The sequence below is a fragment of the Crinia signifera genome, chromosome 4 (assembly GCF_055691185.1).
Source record: "Crinia signifera chromosome 4, ASM5569118v1, whole genome shotgun sequence".
Lineage (NCBI taxonomy): Eukaryota > Metazoa > Chordata > Amphibia > Anura > Myobatrachidae > Crinia > Crinia signifera.
This window is the reverse complement of record NC_139220.1, coordinates 170,565,689-170,579,774: the sequence shown is the minus strand read 5'-3', so window position 1 is coordinate 170,579,774 and position 14,086 is coordinate 170,565,689. Positions and strand designations below refer to the sequence as shown.

General features: G+C 43.5%; 1 protein-coding gene across 2 annotated transcripts in view; it reads right to left on the bottom strand.

Moving 5' to 3' along the window:
* LOC146074627 (chloride anion exchanger-like) overlaps positions 1-14,086 on the bottom strand; it is a 63,980-nt gene that overhangs the window by 29,975 nt on the left and 19,919 nt on the right. For both annotated transcript variants that reach the window (XM_083182951.1, XM_083182952.1), the window contains exons 8-12: positions 9,995-10,108; positions 6,270-6,347; positions 2,629-2,724; positions 1,837-1,943; positions 552-621 (exon numbers count right to left, since the gene is read on the bottom strand). In XM_083182951.1, the coding sequence (XP_083039077.1) occupies positions 552-621; positions 1,837-1,943; positions 2,629-2,724; positions 6,270-6,347; positions 9,995-10,108 (465 nt within the window). The remainder of the gene's footprint in view (positions 1-551; positions 622-1,836; positions 1,944-2,628; positions 2,725-6,269; positions 6,348-9,994; positions 10,109-14,086) is intronic.

The following is a 14,086-nucleotide window of genomic DNA, read 5'->3' as shown; positions in this document are numbered from 1 at the left end:
TCTATTGGAGGGGCACATTTTTAATGGGGGGGGGCGGCAGAATTTTTTTTTGGCTTGGGGGAGCAAAATTCATAGTTACGCCACTGAGTTGGTTATATAAAGTGTGGCGAGCATAGCGAGCCACCGAGCCCGAAGCGTGGGGAGCGGGCGCACACAACGAGCCCAAACAGTGAGCCTCGCGAGGGGACACGGAATACACATCAAGTAATCTGCTGCGCTCGCCACGCTTCGGCCTTGTTTTACGTGTCCGCTCGCCATGCTTTATAAAATCAACTCCACGCCGACGTGGATAGTGGGGGTATGAACAGGTCAGGAGGAAGCGTACCATCGCGGGGCTCAGAATTCATATATATGTATATACATCTTATACACATACAGTAGCAATAACTGAATACAATTTTTGTTAATAATTGTGTGCATTAAACAAAGTTTGAGTTAATTGAACCATCAAAAATCAAAGGTTTAACTATTTCGGTATTTTGGAATTTTGGATATGGGAGATATATCTATAATGATTAGGGCAGTTTGATGATAGATATAGGTATACTTACATCACTATAGTCTTTTCTGTCTTTATATATGTCTGTTCTTCCAATATTAGCTAGCACTGCATACTTGGGACTGTAGGGCAGAATTAAGGAAGCATCAACATTAATGCCTAAGTTAGATCATAAATATTACTGCTGATGTGTCGGAGCTGTGACTCTGACAAGTTGCTTAACCCTTTGAGTGCCAACATCTCAAATAAAAAATGTGTAATATATATACAGTAAGGTAAACATTACAGTTCATTATGATGAATAAAAATGTTTATTTGGCAATTTTCACGCCTATTTTGTCAAATTCACTTTGCACTCAAAGGGTTAAAAATAGTAGTTTTTCTAATACAATACAAATATCACCAGTGAGACTCAAAAATGGGGCGGGTTTAAAGGTCCATACACACTGGGCGATTATGCCCATCGTGTATGGACAGCGATGATCGCTATCATCGCTGGTGGGAAAGCCGCTCAGTGCATACACACTGAGCGTCTTTCCCCTTGCCCAGTGCCGACAGTGGGGGGAGGACGGCTTTGCATAGTGCAGCACTATGCAAAGCCGTCATCAAAGCCACTCATCTGCTGGTAATCCAGCACATGAGCGGCTTTCCTGGTGATGATGCAGGAGCACGCAGCAGCGGTCACCGCTCATCGCGGGACATACACACTGGGCGGCTTTGAGCTGAAAGCCTCTCAAACTTGCTGTTTTGAGTGGCTTTCAGCTCAAAGTCGCCCAGTGTGTATGGGCCTTATGTAGACATTGAAATTGTTGTGAACTTTTTTTGCAAACAAAGTTGCATCTGCAGAATTTAGATTTGATAGAACTGGAATCACATCTATCAGTTGTATTCTTCTACATGGTATGACTGGGGTAGGACTTGGACCACTTACGGCAAAAAAAAAATGAAAAAAAAAAATTCTACCAATGTAATATGAAAAATTGATAATGAGGATCACATTCTGTGGAACAGTTTGGAAAATTGTACTCATTTCTACCTGTTTGTATATTTAGGAAGCTACATTTATTCATTCTAGCTCAGTACAAAAATGCAAGTAGTTTGATCATTACTAATGTTAACTACAGTTATCTGAGTAAACCAGGAATTGACTTGGAAATATGACATTTATTTCTCATGGTATTGATTGAGGTGTTTAATTAGAGTGTTTATTTCTTAATAAAGAGATAGATATCCACTTATGCACACTAGAATAACATTTTGTAAAGAAATTAAAATGGATAAGTAATTGGTTATAAAAATGTGAGCACACTGGTTTTTAGATCCACTATATAACTTACAATTGCACACGGAATACAACTGTTAGCAGCTCAATTCCGACACCCACTGCCAGCCCAAGGTCCAAGCCAAGAATCACTGAACCCAAAAATGTTCCAACCCATACAACCTGTGAAGGAAACAAAGTACATTTTTCTTGTGCTGTGCTATTGTCTTTTATTGTCATGAAGAAAATGATGTACTTCAAAATAGTGTTAAGTCAGTTTATAGCACCAGCTGGTAAAATAATGCCGGGGAAGTTGGGACAAATCTTCTCAAAGCCTCATCTCCATTTAGAGCTTCATCAAAGTAGAAGACGGTTATAGTATAGAAGCAGCCCAGCTAGTTCAGGTGCTTGTGAATTTTTTGTAATGTAATACAATACTGCCTTGAACTCCAAATAAAAAATATCCTTATAAAAATATATTATTAGAAAAACAGAAACAACCAGATGGTTTGTCAAAATGAAAAGTAGTATTATTCCTCATACTGTTCCCTTAGCTGGACTATTAGTAGGAAGACACATTGTTTATTGTACTCTAATAATAGAGGAGACAGGATCAGGATCTACTGTCAACATTTTTTGTATTAGATGTAGCATGCATGTAAAAAAATAAAACAATAGACAAGTTAATAGTGTGCATTAGAAAAGTTGAAATTAATCTTGTTTTGTAGAATAAAGTGAACATATCTCCAAAAACTAAAAACATTTATGTGTTTATCAAAGGAATATATCATTGGTGAAAGATTTTTAGAACATTAATAAAATACTTGGGCATTTGTGTGCAAATATTTTAAGACAATACCGTACTTACTAAATCATATCTGTCCCTTCTGAACAAAAGAGGAAGTTTATTAAAACTCATTAACATTTCTTTCAAGTTTATGATGATAATGGATGCTAGGACAGCCTGAAAGAAAAAAAAGGGGAGAAGCTCACGGTTGGTTGTCTGGGCTTGAGTCCCAGGCACTGAATGTTTACAGAGGCTCTGACTGGGGAAAGGTATGATGAGGCTAATGTGACTCTACTGATCACCATAATACGACACAACAAAATCAGGCACAAAAATAATAATAGTTGTTAGTCTATCTACAGCCCCTTAAAACCAGGGCTGTGGAGTCGGAGTCGAGGAGTCTGAGTCTGAGGAAATTTCGAGTACCTGGAGTCGGAGTCGGCAAACAATGCACCAACTCCGACTCCGAAAATTATAAATAATGACTTCTCTACTGTAAGAATAAAGACCAATGCATGCAGTGCCTCACGTAACCGCAAAATGAACACGTTACGTGACCGTGAAAAAGCATGCTTTTCATGTACTTCACTATATGGCACGCAACGCACAATTCGGAGCACCAATACTTATAAATGTATTCTCCCTTGTAGTTTACAACTTATTTCCAACGTTCAATAAGGTTTTCAATACCTTGTTGGTAGAAATCACCTGGTGTAGACTCAAAAAATTAATTCAACCAAGCTCTCCCACCATACGCACAACATCTTTTTACGCGGATTAAGATATTGTTTCATGCGCGGGGTCGTTTGTTTACCTTGGCTAAGCCATTCCTTTCGCTGGTTCATATTGATGTACAGGCACCATTTTTCGTCGCCAGTAACGATTCGGTAAAAAAATCATTCCTTGTGTCTATGAATTGAACGGTGACGAGCAAGCAAACCAGCGGAGATTGTGGCTCGTTGATTTTTGTTGTCGTCACAAAGCATGCGGAACTCATGCTCCACACTTCTGAACATTTCCTATTGAGTGAAGATTCTCCTCTATAGCTAGAAGAGCTAAGAAGGACTTGATGGAACAGCTTCTTGGATTCAACTGTTAGTGTTTATATATATATTTTAAAACCTGCATGCCTGCTTGTCTGTATGAGGGAAGACATGTGTACATGTTTCTGGAGGAAACTGTCTATCCTAAGTTTTTAAGTGTGGTGCAAGGAATGTATCAAATACATTTGCATATTAATACAGAGGAGTCGGAGTCAGAGTAGATGAGTCGGGGTCAGAAGTACGAGGAGTCGGAGTCGGGGTCGGAGTTGGAACATTTATCTACCGACTCCACAGCCCTGCTTAAAACACTGACTAAGAATACAGTAAATTCGCAGCTCCTATAGAATAGTGTGGAATATTCAGCAATTTTACTAAGGAGTTTAATTCAGATGAATGACAAGGAACGCTTCAATTCATTTAATTTTATTCTAATACACATGAATATGGAATACAGTAAATATTAAACAATGATATATACATAAAAACAAATAATAAAACCTCATATATGACAATGTGCAAATAGCAATTTATGATAGGTAAAAAATTATTATCCTCATCATATAAAAGAACAGTCATTGAACTGACAGAAGTTCAGGTACCCAAGGAAGATTTGTAAGTCTCCACTGAAAATATTATGTCAGGTTTAGCACCTGCTCAATGTGGCAATGATCGCTGTGCTCAAGGGGAGGTATCCACAGACGCCAGTGTCTGTACTCACCGACCGGGCGCCACCAAAGGAGACAGATTCGCAGAGCAGAAGGGCAGCATAGGGCTGGCTGGTTAAGCAGAACTCAGATGGTATGCATGCAGCTCGTTTTCCCGGGAGCTTGCTTTGGCAGTGGTGTGTTAAACAGCAGCAAATAAGAACGCCAGGTTTAGAAGATAGCTGATAGGAGGGAGCACCTTTTCTTTGGAAATAAAGTACCTGGGTCTGGACTCAATCAGAGGAGCTCTTGACACGTTTCTCCCCTGTAAAAGTATAGGGGTTTCAATGAAGATAAATAGATATCCATAATGCTGGATATTTATTTGCCAGCCATCTAATAAATTAATTTCTCCACAGCAGGATCTTGTTTGGATGCAATTAATGTGGGCGCAGATAGACCTTTATTAAATCAGTCATACATAAGATAAAAGCATTAGAAATCATCATTAGTATCGGTACTTGTTTCCTATCTGGGCGCCCAGGTTTTCTACGTACGGCACCGTAATGAAATCGGATCGCATCGCATCGTACACATACACGATATTGAACGATGCGATGCGATGCGATGCGATCCGATTCGATTTCCCATAGGAAACAATGTGAAATGGCTCAATTTAGCCAAATTCTCATAGGAACAATAGTAAATGGGCCAAAAACACCCCTGGACATTGAAATGTCCCCCCAAAAGTAGTTGACGCCACCCCGCCATCAACGTGAACCCGAAGCGTGGCGAGCGCAGCGAGCCCGCGAGGGGCGGCGGTACGCGTCCTCCGACCTTTTCATGCCCTACTATCCACGTCGGCGTGGACGCGTTTACCTGTGAAGGTATCCGCGTCCCCTCGCGGGGCTCGCCACGCTTCGGGCTCGGTGGCTCGCTGCGCTCGCCACACTATTCTATTCTCACTCCACGCCGACGTGGATAGTAGGGCATGAAAAGGTCGGAGGACGCGTACCGCCGCCCCTCGCGGGCTCGCTGCGCTCGCCACGCTTCGGGTTCACGTTGATGGCGGGGTGGCGTCAACTACTTTTGGGGGGACATTTCAATGTTCAGGGGTGTTTTTGGCCCATTTACTATTGTTCCTATGATAATTTGGCTAAATTGAGCCATTTAACATTGTTTCCTATGGGAGATCGAATCGGATCGCATCACATCGCATCGCATCGTTCAATATCGTGTATGTGTACGATGCGATGCGATCCGATTTCTCTACGGAGAATAGCATGGTGCGCAATTAACTTAGCGGGCGCCCAGATAGGAAACAAGTACCTTAGTATCTATTCTAATCGCTGTATACTATATATATAAATTAATTAAATTAAAGCGCTCCTTGTCATCTGACTTAAACTTTTCTGATCACCCATTGGTTTCACCGCACACAACCGATGTTTAGGCACATATGTGAATATGATTTAACTAACTGAGAAGGTAGAAAATAAAGCACTAGTTAGCCAAGGGCCAACCTTTGTTGTATCTCAACTGAGTGTGGGAGGATAGGAATGTATTAAAGGAAACAATTATTGTTGGAACAGTTTGGGAGTAAAGTAGTAAAAAGGAAGACTCACATTTTACCTACGTACAAAGTAAAAAAAAAGCCAGATAGAACAATGGCTCAGTAGGGAGTTACAGTAACAAAGATCAGTCTATTGGACAAAAAGATCTGGTAATTTTAAGTCAAATCAAAGTATATATAGCTGATGGCACAGGAATGGGTCAACATTCCTATTCTTGAGAAAAGCTTATGGAAAAAACTCTTTGGTTCTGTTTTTGTGAATGCAATTTTTCAAAAGGCGGTTATTCTTTCTGTCTGGATGGCAACTTTTTGATCACAGGCAACAGCTATTTCTCTAACTAGTGATCCATAGTGAATTAGGACCATTGTTCGCTAAGAAATAATTTCTTGTGGATGTTCATAGAAAGGGTCACAGTGTATTTATATATATACTAGACAATAAGAAAATAGGGTGAGTCTTACCTTTGGAAGTGGCTCCAGAAGAAATCCAAGGGCCAGTGTTACAATTAAAACTATTACACCGGATAATATACCAGCAATCTGTAATAATAAATAGAAATCTGTACATTACTATGAAATGTCTTCACCATGACCACTTATCCTATTTGGTTTATCAGAAACAATAGAAAGGCACTCATTTAAGTTTTTGAGTGTGATTTTGTAAGCTTCATCACCTGTGACCACAATTACTGTAAAAGTGTACCCTCACAGCCTCACTTCGCTTGCCACACTTTGTGCACGGCGCCTCCCTCTGCTGCACTCGACACAGGTTACAATTCCTAATTGTATGTCACATGGATGGTAAACTGAGCAAAAGTAAAAAAATTGGGGGAAAAACTGGTGTCCACAATTTGTGTGTTTAACACTGATATGTTGACCTTTTGAACCTGTTGACCTTAGATACTTTCAACCTTTTACCTCTTGTACTATTGACCATATTGACATTTTGCAAGTCATCCATATGGCATTGACCTTTTGGAAGTTGGACTAACTGTAGGTTGATGCAGCTCCCCTTTTTTGCTTTTAGACTGCCCTGCAGCTCCACCTCTGCAACTACCACTGGCAAGGAAAATCAAGGAACAGAGCATCTTGTACGAAATGGAATGGGTCATGTTGGAGAGTGTGCACAATGTTATCTGCATGGCATGGCAGTCACATAGAATTCTATGTATGGTGGTCAGTGGCATTGTGAATATTCCTTTCTTTTACACTGGTAAGGAAAATAAATTTTGGTACTTGTGTAATATCTGGGCGCCCGATTATTTGATTGTATGCCTTAACTTAAGGCATACAATCAGATGCGATGCGACGCGATTTTGCGGTAAAATCGCGTTGATCGCATCGAATTGCGACCAAATCGCATGCGATGCGATCAACGCAATTTTCCATAGGATTCAATGTTAAAATGGTCCTGTTCATTTCCCCACTATCCAAGAGGGCATAGAGTTGATTTTATATAGCGTGGCGAGCGCAGCGAGCCCCGCGAGGGGACGCTGATTACTTAAAATGTATTCAGCATCCGCTCGCCACGCTTCGGGCTCGGTGGCTCGCTACGCTTGCCACACTATATACAATCAACTCTATGCCCACTTTGATAGTGGGGAAATGAACAGGACCATTTTAACATTTATTCCTATGGAAAATCGCGTTGATCGCATCGCATGCGATTTGGTTGCATGCGATGCGTTTTTTTCCGACCCGATCTCAAAATCGGGCGCCCAGTTATTACACAAGTACCTAAATTTTAACCCTACCTACAGTATTTTTGCGTTGGAGCCACCTTCAGTTGAGTTGATCCTTGATTATAATTTTTTCCAGCACCACTTAAATTCCCATTCCTTCTCTTGGTCCAGATGCAATCATAAAATCAGAAGTAGCTACTGATCTTAAACATCTTCATCAGTACATATTATGCTCCAATTGTTAAGCACCCGCAAGAGTTAGGCCTTCTGGCAGGTGGATATATATCTGTGTCCAGCTCTACCACTTGCATTTATGTGAATATTTCTTTGTTATATCTGCTTGCCCTCACTTCCCATCCCTATTTCACCCTTATATAGTCATAAGAGAGATATTCTGCATACGGAGGATGAGCACTATTGCAATGGCCATTTAAATCCATTTTTTGTTATGTACTGCTTTGTAAGCACCCTAGTATATAACTGGACTGCAAACGTCTATGTTTTCATTTATTTAGCTGCAAATGGGAAATACTATATATGCAATAAAACATTTTTTTTATGTGTAAATGTCCTGCATGTATAAATACAGAGATTTGCATGTAGCTAACCATATTTTGTTACTTATTATTAAAAACTAAGTCATAGTGATAAATGTGTTTATTTTATTTGCCCAATGGTAATTTTGATAAAAATCAGGGTACTCTTTACTTAGAAGGGCGCCCATCTCGGCCATCTCGGGCATTGAATGCACTAAAAAATCAGGTGCGATGCGACAGACGAGATGCCCGAGATTTCCCATAGGGAACAATGTTAAATGTCTCAATTGACCCGATTTTCCTGTTCAATGCCTCAATTGACCCAATTTTTCCATAGGAAACAATGTTAAATGGGCCACAGAGGCCAAATAGGCACCCTGAAGTGAATAATGGGCACCCGAATTGTTAACGCCACCCCACGATCAACGTCAACCCGAAGCGTGGCGAGCGCAGCGAGCCCGCGAGGGGCGGCGGTACGCGTCCTACGACCTTTTCATACCCCCACTATCCACGTCGGCGTGGAGTTGAGAATAGAAAGTGTGGCGAGCGCAGCGAGCCACCGAGCCCGAAGCGTGGCGAGCGCAGCAAGCCCCGCGAGGGGACGCGGATACCTTCACAGGTATCCGCGTCCCCTCGCGGGCTTCACAGCTGTCCGCGTACCCTCGCGGGGCTCGCTGCGCTCGCCACGCTTCGGGCTCGGTGGCTCGCTGCGCTCGCCACACTTTCTATTCTCAACTCCACGCCGACGTGGATAGTGGGGGTATGAAAAGGTTGTAGGACGCGTACCGCCGCCCCTCGCGGGCTCGCTGCGCTCGCCACGCATCGGGTTGACGTTGATCGTGGGGTGGCGTTAACAATTCGGGTGGCCATTATACACTTCAGGGTGCCTATTTGGCCTCCGTGGCCCATTTAACATTGTTTCCTATGGAAAAATCGGGTCAATTGAGGCATTGAACAGGAAAATTGGGTCAATTGAGACATTTAACATTGTTCCCTATGGGAAATCTCGGGCATCTCGTCGGTTGATCGCACCCGATTTTTTAGTGCATTCAATGCCCGGGATGCCCGAGATTTTTTACTAACGATGCCCACGATCAAAATCGTGGGCGCCCTTCTAAGTAAAGAGTACCAAAATCAGAAATGTTATGCTGAGGCAGCAGGGTTACACTCAGCATCCCTGTAACCCTGGTTTGGATTGCTAAGGGTCACTGGGGTGCCAGATGATGCTCCAATAGTTCCAGAAGATCCATGACCCCCATAGAGGGAAAATAAAACCTGTGGCAAGTGTAGTGAACCACCGAAACCACAGCGATTGCCATGGGCTTCTTTGCGCTTGCCACGCTGTCGAAGTACCTTAGTTATGGTACCTATACCTTAGGGTGATTCACATGCAATTTGGCCACTTTTCATGCAATTGTGGCGATAAATAACATGAAAATCATCCAAATCGCATGTGATTTACATCAAGACCAATGCACATTCTTGTGCCCATAGCATCGGAGTCTGAGGGCTGCAGGTAAAATGTGTTGTATCGCCAGCCAAACCAGGTAGGCTTGACTGGGATTATATGCAAAATGACTGCATAAAGTGTGTCATATGTGGTCCTGCTCAAGGGGGGAATCACGTGCCACTTCTCCCCCTCAGAGAAGTTGCACAAGTGTATGGCCTCCTTTAGGTAGGATAGATACTTTTTTTCTGTTTTTATTACTCCTTCTCCAATCTCACATGTTACTGTGGCTTATTTATTGCAAATTCAATTATTCTTACTTTACCTAAAAAATATATTTGTTTGTATTTTAAAAAATTATCAAATGACCAAAAGACCATGTTTCCAACTATGAATCTGTCATCAGCTTTAATATTTATGAATATTTTTTAATTGTTTCTAAAATACTGTAATTAAAAAATACACCCACATTTCTAAACAGTATTGTCCAGATTTCAGATTGCTAAAAAGTTCATACAGTACCTGGGTTTTGCCTCCAGAGCTTTCTTGTACTGATGACCTCGCTAAGGATGTGCTTGCAGCAAATCCTTTGAATGCGCCACATACTACGTTACTTAGTCCAAATGCTATTAATTCCTGTAACACAGAATACTATGAATATGATTTGATTTCTGAGCACAAGTAAATTGCAACATTCTGTATTGCTTTCTTCACCCATTTTCACATCTACTTGTTAAAATGGGATACATATGGATGACAGCATTAAGAATAACGACATCCTTACAGTGATCAGGAAAGTATAATTATTCTACCAGTACATTTGGTGGATCTGTCCTAATTTTACACTAATTCCCATTTCTAAAAACTCAATTCCTTATATTGTGCTGGAATTCTGAAGGCCTGGTTCATTTGTAAACCTAAGTAAAATAATTAACAATAAAATGTAATGTATGTAATTTTAGGGATTGAAAATGTGACAAGTTAAAACAAACGTAGAATGTAATATAGAAACATAGAATTTGATGGCTGGATTAAGGTTCTCACCGACTATAAAATGTTTTAGGGCCTATTATGAGAAGTTGAGGAGATGAAGCCAATACTATGTATTATAAAGTACAAAATTGCATAATTTTGTTTGGAAAATAGAAATACAATTTTAATTCTTGATTTATGGGCAAACATGTGGGCAGCTGGTGATCATCATGCTGTCATGATGATGGGCCTATTTTCAGGAGGAGGCCTGGAGCTGCAGCTCCATCCACCCATTGTTAATCTGGCCTGCACACATTACTGTTATTTTATGTAGCCATGTTCTGGATTGTGAGATGAATCCAGAGTATCCAGAGGAAGATTTCCTGAGAGACTGTAGAAACTTCACACAGTTCACGGCTTTGGCCAGTATTCAATGCTCCCGATCAGGGCCGGCGCTGGCTGCTCAGCAGCTCCTGCAAAGCAGGGAGGCGCCATGGTGAAAAGGCGCACTCTCCCTGCTCTGCTGCTTAAGCTGCCTCAGCCGGCCCCTCGCCTTCACTGCCTGCACGCAGCGCTTGTCTGACAGCGCCGGGTGGGCGGCAGTAATATGGAGACACAGACATGAGTATACAGACACTCACAGTCACAGCAGTAATGGATGCACCGGGTGCGCCCCGCTGTGTGCGCACACAAACCCTCCAAGTCCGCCTCCTATGTGTAACCCCAGCAAAGAGCGGTCATGTGACGTGACGTCACTCACGGTCACGGCGGTGCCCGGCTTTCCCCCCTGCACCAGTCCTAGTACAGCCTGCGCGTGCGACGCGTCGCGCTCGCTCGGGCTCGGCTAATAATAATGATTGGCTACTACTCACTGCTAGTTAGCTGCTGGCTGCCGCAGCCTGTCAAATATTATGACAGGCAGCCAGCGGCACCAGTAGCTCCCCTCACTCACTGACACAATGCCTGCAGCCCCGCCCCCTACCCATTGCTCCCCAGGCTGTCAATCAAATGAGCAGCACTGCAGAGCCTTCTGGGTCTGTGTGTGGAGTGGCCAGTGTCTACACTCCGCCCCCTCTATCTCCTCCGTCTCTCCCCTCCTTTCCCCCTCAGTCACGAGAGGGGTGTAATGGTGTCCTGGTCCTGCCTGCGCAGATAGAAGAGGAGGGACTGTTCTGCACAAGATTGAAACAGCAGTGAGTCTTTTATAATACATGTTATAACATTTTTTTAATATTCATTTAGACGGATAAATTATGTACTTAAATCATACTTGTCTACCTGAAAATGCTCTGTTCCTGGACTTCCCTGGTAATGTAGTATTGCCATCACCTGTGGTGACACCTTTCTTATCAATTACCTAGCTTCCCACAGGTGATGGCAATCCTACATTACCAGGGAAGTCCAGGAACAGAGCATGTTCTCCCGCATGGAGAGGGTCAGGTAGGCAAGTATGACTTAAATAATGGGCTGGGTTATATTCTAGTCCATTCGTTCCTCTGTGCATTCGCACGGAGGACGGTTGGTGCGCACCTGCGCAGGTGCGTATCTGCGCATGTGCAGACGTAGGGTGCGTGCACCCACGCCAAACTTTCAGTTCGCCGGGTGCACGCACCCATGATGGCGTGCAGGGGGCGGAGATTACCATATGGGAACTCCCAGCATTCCATGGGCGTTCCGATGAGAATGCTGAGCGTTCTCATGGTATTGAGGTGGTGGCGCGGGAGCAGGGGACTGGCAGCTGACATCACCGGATGTCAGCTGCCCGCCCATTTCCTGCCAGCGTGCACGCATATGTAAGTGACTTAAAAGTCACTTATATGTTTGTACCTACCACATCTTTCGATGGTTGCTGACCATCGAAAGATGTGGACGGTTACTCGAGGCATATGAATGGATGTTTATGCTAAACATCCATTTGCAGCCTGTGCGGGCGAACCCGCAGTGCGACGGGGGTGGGTGGGTGGGCGTTCATTCGTCGGGAGGGGTTTAGTGAAATCGCAAGGCTGTGCTGCCTATCTGTAAAGCCAGACACAGACCGGCCATGTGTCGGTTTGTGTGCAATGTCACCCAGGTGTTGAGGCCCTCCCCTGACGTGCCTGAGTTGTCTTGACCGGTCACGTGAAATGCTGAAGCGATGGCCCCACAACAGGCCATCGGTGGTGGGGAGGGTAGGCGGTGACAGGGTTTTGCATGAAATGCTGAAGTGATGCCCCCGCAACAGGCCATAGTCAGCAGGGACGGTGGATGGCAACTGGGCCCAATGGCTTTGCTTCAGGATTTCATGTGAACGGTCGAGACAACGCATGCATTTCGGGGGAGGGCATTGATGGCTGGGTAACATCACACATAACCCAAAACATGGGCAGCCTGTGTCTGGCTTCACAGCTAGGCTTCGCAGCCAGGGTGCAACCGGTACTGTGCACACATTGCACTGTGTAGCAAACTATTCGCATCTCAGTGCTCTGTCCGCAAATTGTTGTAGGCATGTCACGGGTTGGGACCAGGCGAGAGGAACAGCCTTGTCCTGTGCTGGGTATAGTATTATATATGTGCGCATATTATTATGATTAATTATAGTTTTGATTGTATAGATTAATTATAATACAAACTTTGTTTTGTGCGTTGTAGATATTGTCACATGTTGATGACCTCTCACTGTCTGGATGGAGTCAAGTGATTATAAGGTAAGCTTAGGGTTATTTTATTTTTATGTTAATATTTATTTTTCCATTAATGTTAATATTTGTTCTAACAGCCTATCATCCTCTTCCCATTGACTCACACTGCCTCTACCTGGCCATCACCCTCTTCCCGGCCATCACCTTTTTCCCATCTCTTCTCTACTTTCACCCACTGCCCGTCATCTCCCATTGCCGCTCCCAGGCCATCATCCCCTCGCTGTCACCTCTCTTCTGTTATTCTCGCCCTGTCACCACTGACTATCACCACTGCCTTTTCCAAGTTTTACCCTCTGCCAGTCATCTTCTACTGCATCTCTTCAACTGTCTTCTGTCACCAACTGACTCACCCAAGCTTCACCCTCTGCCCAACGTCTCCCACAGCCTCTCCCTGGTCATCACACTCTCCCTATTACCTCTCTCCTGTCACCCACTGACTGTCACTCACTGCCTCTATTCTTTGTCACCCTCTGTCCATCTTCCGCTGCCTCCTCTCTGCCTTCAACCTCTCCCCATAAACTCTCTCACCTTGCCTTGTCCCCCTTATCCTCTCACTCTGGGCCAGATGTATCAAGCTTCAAAAAATGGTAAAGTGGAGAGTGATAAACAACCAACCAATCAGCTCCTATCTGTCAGTTCTCAAACCCAAACTGTAACATGACAGATAGGAGATGATTGGCTGGCTGTTTCTCACTCTACATTTTATCACTTTTTGAAGCTTGATACATCTGGCCCTTTAACCTTTGACTTCCACCCCCTGCATCGCTCTCTGCCCATCCATCTCTGCATCTCTCTGGTAGCCACACTCTACTTCTCTTCACTGTCACTCACTGCCTTTCTCCATATCGCCCACTGAAGTCACTGTCTCCCACTGCCTATCCCATCATAAATATATTATTTTGTGCAATTGTAGGTCTGCCGCACGGTGATTACCTTCTGCTGCTAACTGATTGGAGTCAAGTTA